Genomic DNA, 21450 nt, shown 5'->3' with positions numbered 1-21450 from the left:
ATAGCACATTCTGATAAAAGCTGTAGCACTTTTTGAGAACTGGGTGATTAAAGAAAAATTAAAATAGAAAATTTATTTTTCTTAATTTCTGATATACAGCGTTTGTGTTGGTTGTGTAGCATATAGTACTTGGTTTTATTGCTGCTTTCCTTAACCAATATTAACTCCTAAAAAATCCATGTTATTTTTAAGATCGTATTTGGATAAACATTCTGAATAGGTATAAATGAAACTTTCTTTGAGTTCTGTGTGTTTTTAAATTGAGTAATGCTAAATAAAAACCCCAATCAACAAAACCAGCAGGTAAACAGTTTTTCTTTTAATCTACATAGTAGCTGAAAAGCATTATAAATACTTTGTGAAGCCCTAATGACCCTTCAGTCTAATTGTGCTGTTAGAGAACTCTCTTAAAAGTAAATTAATTTGGGAATTCACCTTGCTTAAAAAAAGTATACTACCTGAAAGTCTGTTATGAAAATTTGCCATGAAAATGTATTTGTTTTTCTCTGAGGAGAAGAATTTCTTATCTATTGATTTCTTTCTAATTTTACTAGACTACTGTTTGATCATTAAGCCACTTAATTGGAATTTTCTGTGTTTTATTTCAGATAGCAGTCCTGAAACTCTTGAAGCACATAAGATAAAGACAGCATTTTTCACATATCCAACACTAATGGAAATATGTAGGAGATTAGTCACCCACTATTTCCTGCTGACAAAGGAAGAATTAACCATGTGGGAAGAGGACCCAGAAGGCTTCAGTAAGAAACATGTTGTATAGTTGGTTGCACTTTATTTAGATATTGATAGTAGAGGTTCATATCTGCATTGCCTCTACAAATTGCTTACTGCAATATTGGCTGTTTTATTTTCTGCAGTCTTGTTACATGGACAAATATTCCCTCTAGAGATTGTTTTCATAACAAGAGATTTCTCAGTACCCTGATACCCACATATCTAAATACTAAACTTTATTCAAAACATGGTTGAAATAATACTTTTTCCTTTTCTTTGTGAAATAATAGCTGTAGAAGAGTCAGGAGGAGATTCTTGGAAGTACAGTCTCAGAGTAAGTCTTTCAATTTGAAACAAAATCATTCAACATTTCTGGATGCATTTCTTGATAGTCTTGTAACCAAGAGATGATATTTGGTAGAAAGATAGGCTTGTGCTTTTCAAAAAAATCTTTAAAGAAATTTCATTAGAATTAGTATAGGTTAACTTTGTTCCTTTATCAATGTTCAAACATGCTGAAATACACTGGAAACTATACAATTCATATTTTAGGAGGGAGGGAAAAGGAGTTTGCTTCAGCATTTGTGTTGTGTAGTATCTGATGGTGATTAAACCCAGTAGAAGTTGTCTCTTCTTTAAACAGGTAACTGGTATTATCACTTATGACTTTGTTAGTAGACATGATGAATGAAGAAAGTTTCAGGTGCATCTATATTAGCATTTTAGTTCAGATCAAAAGTATGCTGTTGTAATGAGTCTCCCAGTTATCACTGCGGTGGTTTGCTTTGCAGGGAGATCTCAAAATTTATTTGCTGGATTACTTTCATTCTAAAACTAAAAAACCCAATCCTGTGCATCTAGTGTGTTCCAAGTGCAAATGGGTATTCAAAATCTAATCAAATCCAAGAGCTAATCCAAAAAGAAACCGTGACATGCCTACAGTGTGGTCACTGGCTCCTCAACACCAGCTATATCGCTCCACAAATCCATTGTCCTACTGCAGAACTGGCTGATATAGATACAGCCATCAAACTCTGGCAAGAGTTAAGCATACTGTATAGTAGTAAGAGTGGTATAATAGTAATTTTGCTACAGTACATTGCATTTTAAATTATGAACTTTGGTGCGAGGTATTCAGCACTTAAAATCTTAGTGTAAAATGTGTTTTAATTGCCTTCATTTTGATAGGTTCTAAAACAGATGTTTTAATTTTTCAGCCATGCACAGAAGTTCTTTTTATTGATATTTTCCATGAATATAATCAGACTCTTATCCCTGTGCTTTTAGAAATGGTTCACAGTCTACAAGGTAAGTTCTTTAAAAAAAAAAGGAACTGTAAAATGTAGAATTCTTTACGTTTGCTTTTGTCAACCGTTACAACAATTTTACCTTGTTTCATATAGTGCATTCACTCTGTGTTTTTGAAAGGATATGTTAATATTTTAAAATTATTTCTAAACCTACCATAAGGAAAATGCAATGTTTACCTAGGAAGAGGAATTCCTAAGGATTCTTTACTTTGTCATAACTATTTTAGATGACTAACAAAGGTGGGGGCATTTTTACTTTCATGAGGTTTCAGGCTTTCTTGAGAATGGTCGACAAGCTTTATAAATTCTGTAGGTTGTGTTTTACTGGGAACTTCCTGTTCAAATGTTCCAAGGCAGTTTATGGTAATTCTGCTGTTTCTCTGCAAAAATCCTGGGGAAAGAAAAAATGTTAGAAGAAAAAGTTCAAGTTACGCTGTCACTTTGGAGAGTCTAGAGGACTTTCCAAATCTGAAGAATCTGCTTTAAAAATTTAGTGGTTTTCTGTATGAAGACTGCAGTCTTCATAGACTGAGGAATGATTCAAGTTTTCATTCTGTTCTGTGATTCTCTGCCCCCAAACTAAGTTTTATACTGGCCTTGAAAGACAGTGAGTGGTAGCTGCTGCTTTGTTTTCCCTGTTATTTCAGCTTAGGTTGTTTCACCAGGTTGTATCTTACCTGACTTACAATATTTTACATTTGAACTTACCAGAACTGATCAGTACGTCCTATTAAATAGAAATAAATACTCATTTTCTGAGAGTGGCTTCTGACTTCACAGAATCTCTTCATAAAGTACTTTGTGTACATAAGTTTCTGGATGGCTTGCTGTGCTGTGATACTGGGAATGGTAAAAGGTTCCTTACAACAGGGTTGACAGTTATTTTGTTTTCCTAGAATTATGGAAGTTAGTACCTCCATGCTAAAAGGTACATGTACACTTTTCTTTTCTCCTGAAGCCCCTAGTAGCCATTTCTGGATGTTTTCAACCTGAGAGTTACTGTTGGAAGTACTAGATGATATTAAGAATTCATTAATTCTTAAGATTTTTAGAAAATCTTTACTTAACGCATTGTAAGTACACATGCACGCATGTAAGGTATATAGGAACTAGGTCTAGGACTCTCGGAAATAGTATCATGTGGTTGACATCAGCAATTTGCAGGTTTTGAGTCTGTTCATTTAAAATACATGCTTCTGACTTGCATGTTGCTGTTAAAAATGTTCAGCTCTGAAGTCTTCAGTCAAAAATGGGATATGAAAGCAGAGATTTGATTTTAGTATATTCAACTGAAGAAAGTATCAAAACTGAAATAACTGAACTTGTGAATAAAACAAAAATAGCAAAGCGGTCTTAATTCACAGCATACTATTTAAAGTGTGTAAGTGCAAAGTTGCTTGTGTTCTTTGTTTTAATTATACTTTTTTCTTTATTTTAACTTTGTCTTGTAGGATCTACCAACATGGAAGATACCAGTGCCATACTGATTAAAGATGCTGGTAAATTAAATTTTACTTTACCTTTGAAGTAACAGAGCTGCTTTTGTGTATGTGCTTGACTTCTTAAAAATTATATGAAGAATTTGCAAGATTTTTTTAAGACATTTGGGAATTAAGATCTGAACCCTGTTTCTTCTTTCACTTGATGTCAGTCTTCACTTTTTGAAATGCTTTTGTAAACATATGGCACTTTTTCCAAATTTTTTATGAAACAAACCCTTAGACAATCTCCCATATTGTCCTGTACTTTCCTGTCTGCAAATAAATGAGCTACAGTGCTTCCATGGAGATACTGTCCATTTTACAAGTGAGGAGATTTTATGGCAAAAGAAAAGAATTGTCTAAGACCTCTAATGGAACCGTTCTTGATGTTAGAATAAAATCTTCATTGTTCTTACGGCTTTTAACTATTTTCAAGAGTTTGAATTTTCTTCTGCAATACCTTTTTTACTAAAATTTCTTCCAGAGTTCCCTTCACCGTGGTCTGATAATATCTTTCTTCAGAAAGATGTGCTTTAGTTTCGTTTTGTTTATTATGTTCAGGTTATCAAAAATGTTTTTTGAAACTTAGTCTGATCATTTAGTATTAAAAGTTGAACATTTAAGCAAACAATAAGCATAACTATTGTTTTTCCCCAGTGTATAATGCGGTTGGACTGGCTGCTTATGAACTATTTGATAGTGTGGATTTTGATCAGTGGTTTAAAAATCAACTATTAGCAGAACTACAGGTTTCTCATAGCAGGTAAACATCTTGGTTTGTTATGCCTTTATCCTTTAAATATGAACTGTTGATACAAATCTGATGATATACAATGTCTAATAATTGCAGACTTGAAAAATACTCAATACAATAAAGATACCCACTAAATGAGCAGAGGTATGAAATACATATAGATAACTGATACAGTTGCAGAAGTGACAGTGTTCCTGACAGTTTCTGTATATGTTTAAATTACAGTGTGGTAGATACTTCCAGGGTTCTGTAAAAATACTATAAGTCTGCATATATTTGAGTTGACTAAACTTACTCAGGACATTCACCTTTGCTTATTTAAAGAAGGATGTTTAGGCCTCCTGAGACCCCAGAGCCCTTTAGGCAGCAAAGTTCAACTGAAATCTGTGGGAATAATCTCTGTAAAACTGTAGCTTAGCCAAAATAGTGCTTAGTTCTTCTCTACTAGTTTAAATACAAGCCCTCTAGCACTCTTCAGTTAATTTTGCCAGCAATAAAGTGGGGAAGTAAGGATTTGGGTTGTGTTGTAAAATGTGAATGATTGGAGGCTGGTTCTACATAAAGAGCCCATCTGCTGTGGGTTTTCCTTCTCACCAAGGTCCCTGTCACTTGGATGGCCTTCACATGAGTAGCTTTTTTGTTTAGCAGCTATCAGAGTATTTTGAAAGATCAGTTTTGGCATCTTGCCACAGACTGTCCATCTCTACAGCTGACTAGAAGACAGTGTTCCTCTCTGTTCCTCAAACTGTCCCACTTCCCTCAGGGGAAGTAGTGACTGCTATTGTACATGCTAATCCTCATCAGATGAGTTCCAAATCACCCTTTGACTCTGAATAAGCATGTCTTATTTTTCTCATCAGAGTCATTAGCAGTGACCCTAATGTCCTTTGAAGAATTTTACTACTTTTTCTTTCACATTTGCAGTTCATCTTACCAGACATAATGGTGTTTGAAATATAAACTAATTTGTTTGCTAATACCCTTCAGAGCTACTATAAGTTGTAGTTGATTTTCCATAATCAGTTGCTAGCCAATTTCTTTAATTCCCAAATGCCAATTATGAACACTTTTTTTACAAATACAGTTCAATTTCATGTAGAGTAGAAGATCCTGCTAAATTTACAAATACTAGAATGCTTCTTTTATTACAATATACGTTTTAAAAAATTAATTATTTACTTTTGGTTGTATAACCTTTCTTCAGAGTCACAGAATAATTGCCACAGTTGTTTACCTGGTGTTTCCTAATGTTTTTATTCTTTATCATTAGTCTTTTTTCCCCCCCATAAGATCTCAACTTCATCTTGCTACCTATCAGTGGCCAAGTATTCTAATGGTTAGGCTAAATGTCAGAAGAGCAGGAAAAAATGAAAGATCTTGTATATATTATTGATCCTTTGTTGTGCTGTACCAGCACCAATCTCTGAATAAAGCTGCCATGGTATTCGTAGCACATGCTGGCTTTTGGCATTTTTATGCTATTCATCCATATAGCATAAGTAAAACTGACAAAAGTCTTCTACAGTTGAAATAGTTGTATTTACAGTTGGTAAGACAGCTACCTGATCATTTGGTTGGCATTTGTGATGTCCCAGGATGAAATTCCTGTGGGGACAGAAGCTTGCAGTAGAAGTTGTCCAGAAGTTTGAAGCCTTTTTTGCTTGAACTGCTTCTACTGCCAGCACCATTGGAGACCACCATTGCAATAAGGGAGATGGTGTTAGTAGTTTGAATGGAGTGCTGCTTTAATGATGCTTCAGGAATACATATGCAGTTCAGATAAAGCAGATTGGAGGGTATGATCTGCTGTCCTGCAGAATGTCCCATGGTGATTAGCATGCTTATTCACAAACTGGTTCATGTTTGGGAACACAAACCTTTGTGTTGTCAACATTGACATAGTTTGGTGTGTTTTGTTTTCTTTGAATGTTTCATTGTCTGTTGATAAGTGAGTCTGTCAACCATGACCATACCAGTAGGAGAAATACAGAATTAATGAAAAATATTCTTAAAGACTTTTAGAAACATTGCATTGCCAAATTTATCACTTGCCATAATATTTAGTTTTGTACTGATTAAGGAGAAACTTTTCCGTAATATGAAAATAGTTTACTGAGTACAATTTTTTTGCATTAATTCAATCTTAAAACAATTTTTCCTGCTGAGAGAGAACGTATCGATGTGACACTTAGTACTTTGGTATCAAGTAAGATACTTTTGTCTTGAATGTCTGAATGCTGTCCAGACTACTTAAAGCTACTGTCCCATGACTATTGCAATAGAAGCTACCTCATTCTGGAACATGGTCACTTTTCCCATGTGAGCTTTAGGTCCAGGAGGCTCAATCTGCTTGTATTGAGTCAGTGTGTGCTCTTAGTGTAAAAGTTAATGATGTTCTAAGAGGTGAGCTTTTCCCACAAGTAGTGTCAGCAGATGGATATGTACTTATGTCATGTCATTTAAAACTTTTCTTTATGTGATAGTGGTTTGAAAACTGTCCAATGCCAACCACAAGAAAAGCCTCTTAGTTTTGTAGTATTCTGATTTTTCCAAGGTTATCTATCAGACACGAGCATTCAAAGAATAGCAAAAGTTGTATCATCACAGCTTCTGAAATAGAACGATGTGTTAGTAAGGCAAGGTCTTGTGCACATCATGCTTCAGCATGGATTGTTCATGCTTCACTGCCAGTCAATAAATCTCAAGCAATACTGGAATGTTACTCCTCATTAGCTTTGTGTTCCAGTTTAATTAACTGCTGTATACATGCTACTTCCACAGCTTTCATGTTTTCTGAAGGTGTGCTTTGTTAATTATCTCATGGTTATGGGAATGTTTAATAAATCACATTTATTAAATGTAAAGAAACCTCAGTAACTTCAGTTTAAATTGCTGTCTTGGTGGCTTGCACGGCAGAAGTTCATCAAATGAAAAATACATTTAGGATAAGGCAAAATAATTCATTAGTTAAAATTCTGTGAATAGGGTTCCTCTTCCCTAACATTATATGTTTGCAAGTTAAACAATTAAATCTGAGCTACTCTTCCTGATCAGCTTTTATAATCAATGGAGAAGAATAGCAGCTCTGTGGAATGCTTTTCTCAATCATTATGTTAGGCAATTCAGCTCGTTGTTCTGGTTCTTGCTTCTTCCCATGGACGCTAAAGCTGTTTGATTTGTGCTCTTGTTGCTGCAGTGGTGCAAGATTAGGCGGTATCAGTTCTTCCTAATAATAGTTTTAGACTGGTGACATGAAATAATCTGGCAGTTGCTGTAATGCAGTACTTAAGTTTGCATTTTTAAATTGTATCTGACCTAAAATTTTGAGCATAAAAGGAATGTCAAGAAAAATGCTGGAAACAATGGTGAAAGCAGTAGACACCATGATGGCAGTAATAAATGTGAGATTGATTTTTAGTTTCTTTTATTGGTGTGGTATGTGCAGAATAAACTGTATCTCTAGAGAGACCTTCAAGATACAGTCATTTAGGATGAAAGTCATCTTTTTCAGACTGAGTTGGTGTTCAGAATTTTGATGAAAAAGCTTTCTGTACCAAAGTTCTAAAGTTGGTCTTAAACTACATCTTTTAATAATTGTTTTGGGGAATAATGTTTTCCTAGTGATTCTTTGATTGCTTTTTCATCAAAGTAGTCTAGAACAGCAAGTATAATTAGTTAATGAGTACAATTTTTTTTCTCCCTACTTTTAAAGATACAAACCAATACGCAGACGAGTAATCTGGCTGATTGGACAGTGGGTTTCTGTAAAATTCAAATCAGACTTGAGACCTGTGTTGTATGAGGCAATCTGTAACTTGCTTCAAGACCAGGACTTAGTGGTAAGTATAAATAAGTAATGTTTTGGATTACTTATTTGTTCTGTAAACACAGGTGAAACATCAATACCATACCTTGTGTGAACTTGATTGAGAATTTCATAACATCACATCTTAAAGTCTGTTGTGTCTTGCAAAAGATAACCTGTTGCGAATTGTGGGGGTGTTTAATTATGGAGATGTTGAACAATAAGGTCAAAGACATGAAACAAGCTGTTAAGATGTTCACTAGTGATGACTTTGGTGGGAAAATGAATGGCAATAGGAATAGTCTGGTTTTTGTAAGAAAGTTGTGAAGTGTCTTGAGATAAATAATTTATAAACAAATGAACACTTTGTGTAGATAAAACAGGGTTATTCTGTGACTAGTCCCTGCAGTATACAGTATTACTTAAGTATCAACATACTTATCTGCTAGCAGAGTATGATAAATGGCATTGGTTGCCAAGCTGATTGAGTACAATTCTGTGGTTTTAAGCTACAATTTCAGCTTACCAGCAGGTGAGGTTGAGTTGAGAAGCTGGTTTTGCAATTGCTTCTTTTGTTTTTATTTTTAAACAGACCTAGCAGCCAACAAATAAAACAAACCTAGCTAGTTTGTTAGTTAAATATTAGTAATTGGCAGTCATCAGTTATTTCTGTGATTCCAGACAGCTTTAGCAGAGCAGGATGTGTTTCTGTGTCAATGTTGTGACTGTTTTCACTTAATGCTTTCTGAGTATTTGAATACCTACAAGGGAAGTACATGCTAACTTGTTGAGTTTATTTGATTCTGTGCCTTTTGGGTGACAGCAAGCCATGAGATAATCCCAAGTTAAACTCCTCTATTGCAAGAGTTTTTATCACAGGCTAGATATCTTCCTGTTTAATTCTTTCTTGACCTTCATGAAGGTTTTGCTGGAGTAGTTTCTCCAGATGGTACCACTTTAGCAATGCCAAATAAAATGTAAAGGATACTAAAATGAAAGCAATTGAAAATGTTTGAATTGAACTAACTACATTTCTTAGAGGATGACAGAACTCATAGAACGATGCAGTTGCAAAAACAGCAACTGATTTGATATTGTCAGAAATTATGTTGATAATCAAAATATTTAATGGACATATGCGTGATGCTTCTTGACTTTTGTCTTTCAGGTCCGTATTGAGACAGCTACAACACTGAAGTTAAATATCCTTTTATTGGCAAAGCTGTTTGATTAGTTCTTAATTCAGAGTTACTGGAAAATAAACAATTTTAAACTTACTACCAAATTCTTCATTATAATTTTTGTGTATCCATGGTATATTTGCTCATTTGAGTCTCGTATCCATCTGCAATCTGTATTATTTTTTCTTAATGGTTGTCTACCTGTTGATGACTTCGAGTTCAGAACTGACCAGTTCTTACCGGTAAGAGCATCTTATCTGATGAGCAGATAGATCCATAGAGGAAAGCAGGAAAAAAATATTTTCCACTTTAATTTTAAACCAGGAGAAAATAATTTCCAATTTCATTTTAAATCACACTATTTAGTAATCAGTGTGTGTATGTTTGGGTTTTTTTTTTGTCTTCATAGGCCAAAACATGTAAAAACTCATACAGCTGCTGTTAAGGTTGCTAAAGTGCAATATACAGGCAGACAATTCAAAATTATGACTATTACAACTTTCTAGTGTTGTGTTTAGTACTATATATACTATGTATTACCAGATGCTAAGTTTCTTCATGCTAAGACAACATGAATGATGTCTTTAACAAATACGTCTCTACATCAATGTGACTTTCCAGTATGCCTGTTTCACACAGTACTTTCCAACCTGCTGTTTCACACACATATTAAATATAAGTGTGTGGTTAAAATAGTGCCTTAAAAACATAGACTTTCTTGGTCTCCTATATTTGTGTTCTTTACAGTGGTCACTACTGTTGTCATTAAGTAAACAATGAAATATTAGGTATAAATGCAGCAAAGATTTATTTTGATCATTCAAATCTAGCAGGTGCTTTTTCTTCTCATTTCATTATGACTTCCGTGTTAATTGCAACTTTCTTGAGAACAAACAAAACAAAAATGTAGACTGCATCTACACTGTAAACGTTGGAATTAAGATGTCTTTTTCAGTTCAATATATAAATTTTATCTACTGAACTAAAAGCTGGAAGATGGTACCTGTGCTTTGACCCTAACAAAGTGCTCCTTCTGGAGAGATGGCTTTCAGCTTTATAGTATTTTATCTGTGAAGCCATGTTTAACACTTACCAAAACATGCAAATGATTTATGTTCAAACTGATCATGTTTGAACTGTTACATAAAAGCATATCTGAATTTTTTTTATCTTGTTTAGGCAGTGATTGGCTAGTGCGTGTTTTTCCAAATGAAAGTGTAACATTTTGCACACTTCATAAGTGTCTTTCAAAGTTCATAAATGTCTTAGAGTTGTAAGCATACAGGAGAATAACCAATTCTTGTCACCAGTTGTATTTTGGATGGTCTAATCTGTAGTTGTTTATTTTTCTTTTAGTATCTGGAATCCATGTTTACACTGCTCTTTCAGCTGCTGCAGGAAGTAACACAATGTGACACCAAAATGCATGTTCTTCACGTTCTGTCTTGTGTGATTGAAAGAGTCAATATGCAGGTATTTCTTTACAGATTTCAGTGTTAGCTTTGTACTAAGAACACAGAGGAGGATTTGATGTTTTTGGCTTATATAAAAATAGTAGAAAAATGTCATTGATTAATAGACTGGTTATTATGGTAGGTGCCTGCATTGTTTGCAGTACTTGGTTCTCTAACTTGTCAGGTCTCATTTATCTTTTGTGTAAAATGTTCTTGCTCAGTTACTATTCTTTATTTACTGTGTATTTTTTGTATTGACTCATCTTTTAGAGTACAGAAAGATTTTCACTGCTTATCTTACTACATTTCTTGCAATTGTCTTTTTTAATTGTAATTTATTCTACTTATATCTGAACTAGTATTTTATTAAATCTTAATATTAAAAGAGATGTTTTGGGGGACAAAATGCGTCACACTCCTACAGACTGTGCAGTTAAACTTGTAATCTCTCATTGGCACTGATACGGATCACAATTGCCTATACAGCACTCTGCTAACTGCATGAAAAGTTTCAAGTTCCCATTATGAATTTTCACTACTTCCTTCTTAGTGTTAAAGTATATTCTTCAGCTTATACATAAAGAAATTGAAGATGTTTTTGCAGAATTAAAAAAAGAATTGTTGACTGCTTTTGTCTCAGGTTTTTTTTGCGGTATTACTGTATTAAGGACAGAGATAATGCATGGTTTTGACTTTATCTCCTCTTTCTACAAGTAATCCTGTCTGAGAGCCAAATTAAGCTTTCCTAATTGGCCCGTGTAGGAAAAGTCAACATGGCAGCAGATTTCCCTGCATTTTAGATCAGCTAGAGAAGCAGCAGAAAAAACAAATTAACAAAGAACCTTTGAGTCTGTTTAGGTTAATTCCTAATTAAATACTATAGAAGACAGATTAACCTTTTAGTATTGTAGAGTATCATAGAAAAAATTTAGGTTGGGACAAACCTCTGGAGGTTATGTAGTCCAACCCCTGCTCAAAGGGTGAGTAACTTCAGAGGTTATTCAGCATTATTTTTTTTTATGGGAACTATTTTTGGTTATCTTAAAGGATGCCATTATTTAGGAATCCTGTTTAAGTGAAGAATATATTAATATGAAAGTATCTCTGATTATCAAAATAAGTATTTTTTTCTATTTACTACTTAAGCCTGATTGCCATGCACAAACATTACCATAAGTAGTGTATTCTTTTCAAACCACTGTCAGAAGTTACTTTAGCCACAGAGTATGGAATATGGTGTTTTAGGAAGAGGGAAAGAGGAGTAAATTAAAGCAAACCCTATTTTTACTGTGACAAAAGCAGCTCTTAAATATTTCAGAAATTATGCTTGGGATAAATTAATGGCCTTGTTTTTCACACATTAAGAAACAAATTTGTGTTCTGAACCTCAGATACGACCATATGTAGGATGTTTGGTTCAGTATTTACCACTCCTTTGGAAACAGAGTGAGGAGCACAATATGCTACGATGTGCCATTCTAACCACCCTAATCCATCTCGTCCAGGTAAGGGGTCAGAATCATAAATGTTGCCAGTATCTCCTACAGTACTTTCTCAGACATGCCTACATGTTCTCTGTGTGTCTGTGTTTATATATATATAGAGAGAGAGAGAGGTAAAATTACGGTACGTTTTGGTTTTATAGGCTATTTCTAAATGTTTTTCAGTCTTACAGTAAAGGCATGGTTTTCTGATAGTGGAGGTAAACATGGCTGATGTTAAGCACTTAACTGTTTTGTTTCCAGGGGCTTGTTCAGTAAAAGCAGTTCTTTAGGCAGATTTGCTTGTGTTCTGGAGGGTTTTGGTTTTGTAATCTTGGAATTGAGCCTGCTTTAGTGACTTTATAGTCTGCGTGAAAGAGCTTGTTCTGGCTTCCTGTATTTCCCAGCTGACATTAGGAGTGTCGGTCTCTTCTTGCAATCATTGTGTATGATTCAGACTTGATTCTGCAGTGTAGCACATCTGTTTCCCCGTTGCTTGCCATTCAACTCCCAGGGATGTGGAATTTCTTTTGGTTGCAAACTTTCTGTGAAGACAAGTCATTTTTAAATCATAGCCCAAGATATGGGCCACCACAACAAGTTTCACTTTGCCTGTTCTTTAAATTTGCATTTTAATTCAGATTAGTGTCAAATGTTCCTTGTTTAAATCATAACTTAAGGTTAATGTCTCCAGGGTGTTGTTGGCATTGACTAATTGTGATGAGTCATCTTTTTTATTTAGAATTCCAACCCTTTTATTGTTACCATTTTCACCATTACCTTTCTACTGCATAACCTCTGGTACCTATTATGTCCTCTTGCAATGATTTCTGCAACCTTTTTATATAACATAACGGAAAAAATAGCTTATTTCATCCCTTCTTAAATTTCCTAGCTTTTCTGATATTGGCTTCTGCTTTGTTCGTGTGTTACATGAAACAGATAATAGCAGCTCTGAGCTGCCTGCTTTGTTATGTAGCTGATTTGCATCACATGCTGTTATTTGTATGTCAGTCTCCTTCATTTTTTTCTTCTTTTGCGAATTTACTGTGCTCATGATTTTCTTTTTAGCTATACTTGAATATCTCTGCTTTTTAATGTCTGTTTTAAAATGGAATGGTCAGAACTATTAAAATATCTGTGAGCCAGGGACTACTATCACCTTACCTTTGTTTGTGACTGTGGCTTCTAAGTGCCATAAGTGATAGTAATACCAAGAATAGATGTGAGCATAGTGATTCTCAGCCTGTTGTTTTTCTGTGGATTTTTGTAGGGTTTTTTTTATATCTGTGTGTTGTAGGGAACTTTTCCTTTCCAGAATATATTGCTTGCATTTATCAACATTAGGTTTCATTTGCCTATAGTTGTTTATTTAGCCAAGTTTGGTTAGTTCACTTAGTATCTTGCAGTTCTCAAAACTGAAGAAATCTGGATAACTTCTGATCTCAAATTTTGCCATATAACATTAATAGCTATGTTGACCAACTTCGTATCTAAAAAGAAGTTGCAGGTAATCTGTAGTCAGATAAATGACTTTTGACCTTTTAGAATCATAGAATCGTAGAATCATTTAGGTTGGAAAAGACTCTTAAGGTCGAGTTCAGCCATTAACACTGCCAAGTCCACCACTAAACCATGTCCTGAAATGCCACATCTATGTGTCTTTTAAATACGTCCAGGGATGGTGACTCATGCACTTCCCTGGGCAGCCTGTTCCAATGCTTGATAACCCTTCCTGTGAAGAAATTTTTCCTAATATCCAATGTAAACCTCCCCTGGGGAGAAGAGACGGACACCTACCTCACTACAACCTCCTTTCAGGTAGTTGTAGAGAGCGATAAGGTCTCCCCTCAACCTCCTTTTCTCCAGACTAAACAACCCTAGTTCCCTCAGCTGCTGCTCATAAGACTTGTGCTCTAGACCCTTCACCAGCCTCATTGCTCTTCTTTGGATGTGCTCCAGCACCTCAATGTCTTTCTTGTAGTATTTGGGGTGCAGTCTCACCAGTGCCGAGTACAGGGGGACAATCAGTTCCCTGCTCCTGCTGGCCACGCTATTTCTGATACAGGCCAGGATGCCGTTGGCCTTCTTGGCCACCTGGGCTCACTGCTGGCTCATATTCAGCCGGCTGTCGACCAGCACCCCCAGGTCTTTCTCTGCCGGGCAGCTTTCCAGCCACTCTTCCCCCATCCTGTAGCGCTGCATGGGGTTGTTGTGACCGAAGTGCAGGACCTGGCACTTGGCCTTGTTGAACCTCATACAACTGGCCTCAGCCCATCAATCCAGCCTGTCCAGATCCCTCTGTAGAGCCTTCCTACCCTCAAGCAGATCAACCCTCCCGCCCAACTTGGTGTTATCTGCAAAGTTACTGAGGGTGCACTCGATCCCCTTGTCCAGATCACTGATAAAGATACTAAACAGAACTGGCCCCAGTGCTGGGCTCTTGGGAACACCACTTGTGACTGGCCACCAACTGGACTTAACTCCATTCACCACCACTCTTTGGGCTTGGCCATCCAGCCAACTTTTCACCCAGTGAAGAGTACACCCTTCCAAGCCATGAGCAGCCAGGTTCTCCAGAAGAACGCTGTGTGGAAACTGTGTCAAAGGCCTTACTGAAGTCGAGGTAGACAACATCCACAGCCTTTCCCTCATCCACTAGGCAGGTCACCTGGTCACAGAAGGAGATCACGTTGGTCAAGCAGGACTGGCCTTTCATGAAACCATGCTGGCTGGGCGTGATCACCTGGTTGTCCTATACATGCCACTTGATGGCACTCAGGATGAGCTGCTTGAGTGGTTTTGATTCTTGATGGTAACTTGCATCTCTTCCCTATTTTTCCCTAATTCCTCTAGAGGCTTACTGTAATATCTTGGCAGAGAATTTTGAAAGCCTATAGAAATTATTAGCTGCTTGCTTTATCCAGAGTTTGTTAAAATTGACTGAATTTCTTATCAGTGAAGGAAAAGATCTTGGTATAATTAAATAATCCTTGAACTTGAAATATCTAGAAATATCTGCTGTTGTCAGTAAAAAGGCTAATAAAATGCAGTATGTTCCTGAGAAAAGATTGACAAATAGAACAATATATGGTTATATTGCCTGCAGAATCCATGCTATTAAGTACTTCTTTAATAAGGACTATATGCCATCCCACCTTCTTCAACCCCTACTACATCTCAAAAAGATGTAGTAAGACTAGCAAAGATCAAGATGAGTGCTCCTAGGATATAGGGCAGTATCCATACAGGAACAGACTGAATATGTAGGCAGTCTTGAACTTGTGGAAACGCATGGCTGAGAGGATAGTATTGTAGAGGTTAACAGTGGAAGGAAAGTGGAAGGGGAATGACTAGACATTACAAATACAGGGAAAATTAGGGTTCTTTTAAAAGTGGAGTTAGTTCAAACAAAGACAAATTATATTTTCACAATAAACAAATTTGGAACTTCTTGTTACTGGCCCACGTAGATGCCAAAAATATAGGTGGACACAAAGACATTGGACAAATTTATGGAGGATTCCATTTCTTTTAAGGCAAGTTTGTTTAAATAAACAAATAATTCCACAAAGAAGCCTTAACTTAGAAACATCATGTAATTTTAAACATAACATTTTCCAAATACAGTAATTATGCAAAAGCAGCATTCAACTAGCTTCAGTTCTCTTAAGTAGTAATATTACAAAATAGTTCCCAATTTAAGAATTCCATTCCTTTTAGGATTAGTTTTAATTTATAATTTGTTTTGAAAATAGTTATCTTTAGGTCATTTGTAAAAATTGGGTTTTCTTATTAAATGATTGCTGAAAAAATTGTTTACTCTGCATTCTTGGGAAGATATCTTTGTGTATGGCTCATGGATCATTTAAAAAAATAAATCACTGTCATCAGTCTCTGAATATTTGTGTAGCAACAAAAACAAACCCTTCTCTTGGTTCTTTAGAATATATCAAAAGATTTAGTATGTGGTAAGTTCCAAAGAGTAATTCTTTTCCTGATGTTTAAAACACTTTTTTCAGCATTTAATCATTTAGTATTTGTTAGAGCTGTGACTTTTCCCAGAAAGAGAATAACCAGTGAATGTTTTTAGGAATGTGTATTGTTTATAACTTTTTCTTGCAGACCCATTTATAAGCTGCTTTTTTTCAAAAAAACTTATGTAATTTTCTCAAGACATGTTGAGAGAAAGCTCAGGAGTGTCAGACTATTTTGTTGTATGAATTGGATGCAAGTTCAGCCTTTGATATCTTGAATGCATGTTTACAGTATGCAAATAGAACAGCATCACAGATCTCTTTCAATGCTATTCTTGAAATGTTTGATTTGCAATTTTTAAAGTATTTTACACTTTTTATTTACTTTCATAGGGACTGGGAGCAGAGAGCAAAAATCTCTATCCTTTTCTACTTCCAGTTATTCAGCTAAGTACAGATGTTTCTCAGCCTCCACATGTCTATCTTCTGGAAGATGGTTTAGAGTTATGGTAATGTTCTTTATAAGTTTCTAATTTTTAAAGTGTTATTTTTGTATCCCTGGATGAAAAAAAAAATATTTAAAAAGATTTGACTGTAGTAAGAATTTATATGTTGTTGTTATCTTACTTTGAGATCATCTATATCATACCTTTTTTCAGAAAAGATGAGGTTAGGAAGTTAATGAAAGAAACAAAAATAACTGAGTAGGTAATCCATTTTTGGGCAGTTCATAGTGAGATACAGTTCTGTTGTGATAAGGAACAGCAAGACAAAAAGTCTAGACTCACAATAATGCGCATGCTAAACTAACAATTTTATGTGCTTGACTTTGGGAGCACAATAACCTAATGATTTTCAGAGCTGGTTGCTGGAAGAGATGGCAAGTTTACAAGTGTAAAATGCAGAAGTTATCTTCCAGATCTCAAGCTATTTGGTGACTGAACATAAAACAAGAAGTGGCACTGTGATCAGTTTGCCATGAGCCTAATTTGTTTGGTTTTGGGGCAGCTGTCACCCTGTGAGGAGGAAACTGTTACCTGGACCAAATTCAGCACATCTTTCCTGCATAATAGGCATATATTGAGTTTGCCTTGAAATAGTGAGGGATTCCTTTGATCTAAATTGTAGATGGGCATTTGAATTACAAACACTTAACCTATAAATGATCTGTTCTATGTGCAGCAAAACTAAGATTTATAATGCTGGTGGGGCAGCAAGTTGAAGTGCAAGATCTTCACAGAATTTAAAACAGGGGCCTCTTTAATGTATCAGTTTAGTACCTTTATATCTTCTTAATAATACTGATCTTGAAGTTGTTATTCTGATGCCTACGCAGAAGAATGGTATATTAAGATGTCCTAGAGCATCAGAGGAATCTGGATGGAGCTGGCAGAGACAGCTTGGACTCTAACGGCTTTTGAACCAAGGGCAGGAGAACAGCTAAGATGTTTTACATAATCAGAAAATTTAAAGACAGTAATCCCACACCTATGATCTAGGAACAAACTGGAATGTGTTGCGGTGGCTTTAAGTATGAATTTAATTTATAGCTACTGTTTTCAAACCTCAGGAATTTTAAATTGTTACAAACAATGTTGAGCATATAGTTATGCTTTTATGTATGGTAATCAATGCATCATTTCAGAACTCAAAAAAAAAAAAAAAGTAAAGGTTTGAGCTGGTTGCCATCACAGCTGCTCCTCTGAGCTGTAGAACACTATATGCGTTGTCCTTACACCATGAATATCCCTCTCTACCCACCTTCTCTGAGTTCAAGTTGTGTACTTAGACATTCTCATCGCTGCATTTTGGAGGTTACGTTGTCTTTATAAAAAGCCAGTAGCATGTTTTTCTTTTCCTACCTTAGCCAGACCCATGCCTATACTGATGGGTGTCTTGTAAGGACTACTGCTGCACTTGAAATATGCTTCAAGTAATTGTTACACATTATTTAAGGATCATATAGATGGTTACTAGAAGTTACAATGTTTTACATCTGTCAGAATGATTGCTCAATGTTATTCGTAGATTATATGAAATATTTTGCTTAATCTATTCTTAGGTTAGTGACATTGGAGAATAGTCCATGTCTTACACCTGAGCTCCTGAGAATATTTCAGAACATGTCTGCACTTCTTGGTAAGTCTTTAACTAATAAAATTTCTGGGGTTTTTTTTTCTACTGCTTGTGTTCATGCATTAAGTAATGCTGCTGTGGCTACAGGACCTAAGAGGGCTTGCAAAATTGTAACTATTAAAAAATGAAAGGCAGGTTTTTATTGTTTCACTTTCTCATCTTTAATATTTATCATCTACTTACCCTGGTTCTCTTTTTTTAATAAGTTGAAGCTGCTTTGTACCCAAAAGATAAGACGAATTTCAGTTTATAATTTCAGAGGGTTTTTTAAGAAGTTTCTGAAATTTAACACCAAATGTGCTGAATTTTAGCGATACTGATTATATGGAATATTTGCCTGTTCTGCTTGCAACCAGAATGATGATTTGTAGTCTGAAGAGTTGAAGGTTCCATTATTAGCTTTTCCATTATTCAGTTAGTAACTATGTAGGATGTTTTCAAACTACCTAAATATGTCTCTATCAGTCAAGCAGCACTGAAATTAAAAGCAGTAGTTTTGCCTGAGTTGTTGACAAAATATGAACTTATTAATGAGGTTTAAGATTCAGTGCTTAGGAAATACTGATATTTGGGGTGCTTTTGCTTTTTTCATAATTAAAAGGATTATAAAAATTTTGTGGTTTAATTTTATTATGTAAAGATGTTTGTTTAATGAAATCTTTTGCAGGTTGTGGAGCTAATTCAGCAAATGGATTCGGTTTTTAGAGGAACACGCTTATGAAATTACAGAAGTTAGCTTTGAAATTGTTTTCAGCATTTAATGTTTTATTTTGACTAAAGGTCAATAGAAAGTTACATCACAGTGGGTAGGTGCAAGATCACGCCTTCTGTTACTCCTCTGTGTATACTAGATCTCTAATGACAAAACTGCTCAGGAAAGTAGTGTTTTGTAGTGGTTTTAGTATTTAACTCCAGAGCTACCTCTTAAGTTTTGTAGCTACCAAATACTTACTATTTCTCTTCATTCATGTCTACACACCTACCCTTCCTCCTTGTTCTGTGTTAGCAGTAGATAGTATTGGCTACAGGAAGCTTGCACTATACAAATGGTTGTGACTTTCGTAGTTGTGTCATACTGCCAATCTGTTTGAGTTAAATTCAGAAATACTGTGTATTTATGGCTTGTTTACGTTTGCTACTGCTATTTTCTCCCCACCCTCTCCTCCCTAGTCCTCATATGGTACTTTTCAGGGAAGAGATGAGGATGAATGGAAACCTTGGCATACACTTTGTCGTGGTTTAACCCCAGCAGCAACTAAGTACCATGCAGCCGCTCACTCTCTCCCCACCCACCCAGTGGGATGGGGGAGAAAATCGGGAAAAGAAGTAAAACTCGTGTGTTGAGATAAGAACGGTTGAATAGAACAGAAAAGAAGAAACTAATAATGATAATGATAACACTAATAAAATGACAACAGTAATAATAAAAGGATTGGAATATACAAATGATGCACAGTGCAATTGCTCACCCCCTGCTGATCGATGCCCCTGCTGATCAATACCCACTTAGTCCCCGAGCGGCGATCCCCCCAGTTTATATACTGGACATGATGTCACATGGTATGGAATACCCTGTTAGCCAGTTTGGGTCAGCTGCCCTGGCTGTGTCCCCTCCCAACTTCTTGTGCCCCTCCAGCCTTCTTGCTGGCTGGGCATGAGAAGCTGAAAAATCCTTGACTTTAGACTAAACACTACTGAGCAACAACTGAAAACATCAGTGTGTTATCAACATTCTTCTTACACCAAACTCAAAACCATAGCCCTGTACCAGCTACTAAGAAGACAATTAACTCTATCCCAGCTGAAACCAGGACAGTATCCACCCCTTATTCTATACCATTGATGTCATGCTCAGTTTCCATACCTTCAGTTACAGCCCAGTCAATCATCATCACCTTTTCTGTCCCTTTGAGATATATAAATGATATATATATTTATATGTGTGTATGTATACACACACACAGATATCATTGCTTGAGTTTATGGGTCATGCTCATAAAATGTTTGTTGAGTTCATTTAGTTCCCGACTTTGGGCTCCATCTGTCATACCAGTTTTTCTGGGCAGGAGGGATGGTGCAAAGTCCTCAGTCGGCAGAGCAGGACTGGGCTTCAGTGCGGTGTGACAAGCAGGTGACATTGAACACAGCAGGAGGATAGTGTGCACCGTTGGATTGTTGCATGCTGGAGTCAGTTCTGGTTCCATCACTACTGTGCTTCACTGAGTTTTATCACAGTTCATTCTTGCTTGATCTAGGTGATTCTTACTGTAGTACTATGGATATAGCGTATAACAATTATAGTAATGATAACATACAGTAGCAGGGTTATATAGCAACTAATATCATACAGTTTAATTCTGGCTATTCTTACCTAAAATCAAATCCCCTTGAGGCACACATCGGACTTCCCCATCTTTTTGCATCACCCAAGTGCACCCAGGTTTTTGAGCAAAAGCAATCCCACGAATGAGTTTACCTTTGCCTGAGGCAGCAGTAACCCAGACTGTCTTCCCTAACATATTTTTTATGTGCACTACAGGGACTTTATCCCCTTCTACAGTACATAAAAGTTCTCACTGGGCAGGCCCTGCTGGCAGATCCTCTGGTGTTGACTAACCAGGTGGCTTTTGCTAAATGTGTATCCCAGTGTTTGAAGGTTCCACCCCCCATTGCTCTCAATGTAGTCTTTAACAGTCCATTGTATCGCTCAATTTTCCCAGAGGCTGGTGCATGATAGGGGATATGATACACCCACTGAATGACATGCTCTTTGGCCCAGGTGTCTGAGGTTCTTTCAGAAATGAGTCCCGTTGTCTGACTCAATTCTTTCTGGGGTGCCATGTCGCCACAAGACCTGTTTTTCAAGGCCCAGGATAGTGTTCTGGGCAGTCGCATGAGGCATGAGATATGTTTCCAGCCATCCAGTGGTTGCTTCCACCATTGTAAGCACATGGCACTTGCCTTGGTGAGTTTGTGGGAGTGTGATATAGGCAATCTGCCAGGCTTCCCCATATTTATATTTCAGCCATCATCCTCCATACCACAGGGGCTTTAACAGCTTGGCTTGCTTAATTGCAGCACATGTTTCACATTCATGGATAACCTGTGCGATCGTATCCATGGTCAAGTCCGCCCC

General features: G+C 36.3%; 1 protein-coding gene across 3 annotated transcripts in view; it reads left to right on the top strand.

The window, feature by feature from the left end:
• Nucleotides 1–21450, top strand: part of IPO11 (importin 11) — a 106743-nt gene that overhangs the window by 33214 nt on the left and 52079 nt on the right. For all 3 annotated transcript variants that reach the window (XM_052776681.1, XM_052776683.1, XM_052776682.1), the window contains 12 exons: nucleotides 609–761; nucleotides 1026–1069; nucleotides 1953–2043; nucleotides 3497–3544; nucleotides 4184–4289; nucleotides 7993–8119; nucleotides 9254–9287; nucleotides 9468–9508; nucleotides 10623–10739; nucleotides 12112–12225; nucleotides 16572–16687; nucleotides 18241–18317. In XM_052776681.1, the coding sequence (XP_052632641.1) occupies nucleotides 609–761; nucleotides 1026–1069; nucleotides 1953–2043; nucleotides 3497–3544; nucleotides 4184–4289; nucleotides 7993–8119; nucleotides 9254–9287; nucleotides 9468–9508; nucleotides 10623–10739; nucleotides 12112–12225; nucleotides 16572–16687; nucleotides 18241–18317 (1068 nt within the window). The remainder of the gene's footprint in view (nucleotides 1–608; nucleotides 762–1025; nucleotides 1070–1952; nucleotides 2044–3496; nucleotides 3545–4183; nucleotides 4290–7992; nucleotides 8120–9253; nucleotides 9288–9467; nucleotides 9509–10622; nucleotides 10740–12111; nucleotides 12226–16571; nucleotides 16688–18240; nucleotides 18318–21450) is intronic.

The sequence above is a fragment of the Harpia harpyja genome, chromosome Z (assembly GCF_026419915.1).
Source record: "Harpia harpyja isolate bHarHar1 chromosome Z, bHarHar1 primary haplotype, whole genome shotgun sequence".
NCBI lineage: Eukaryota > Metazoa > Chordata > Aves > Accipitriformes > Accipitridae > Harpia > Harpia harpyja.
The sequence above is the reverse complement of the archived record's forward strand: the minus strand, read 5'-3'. Positions and strand labels throughout refer to the sequence as shown.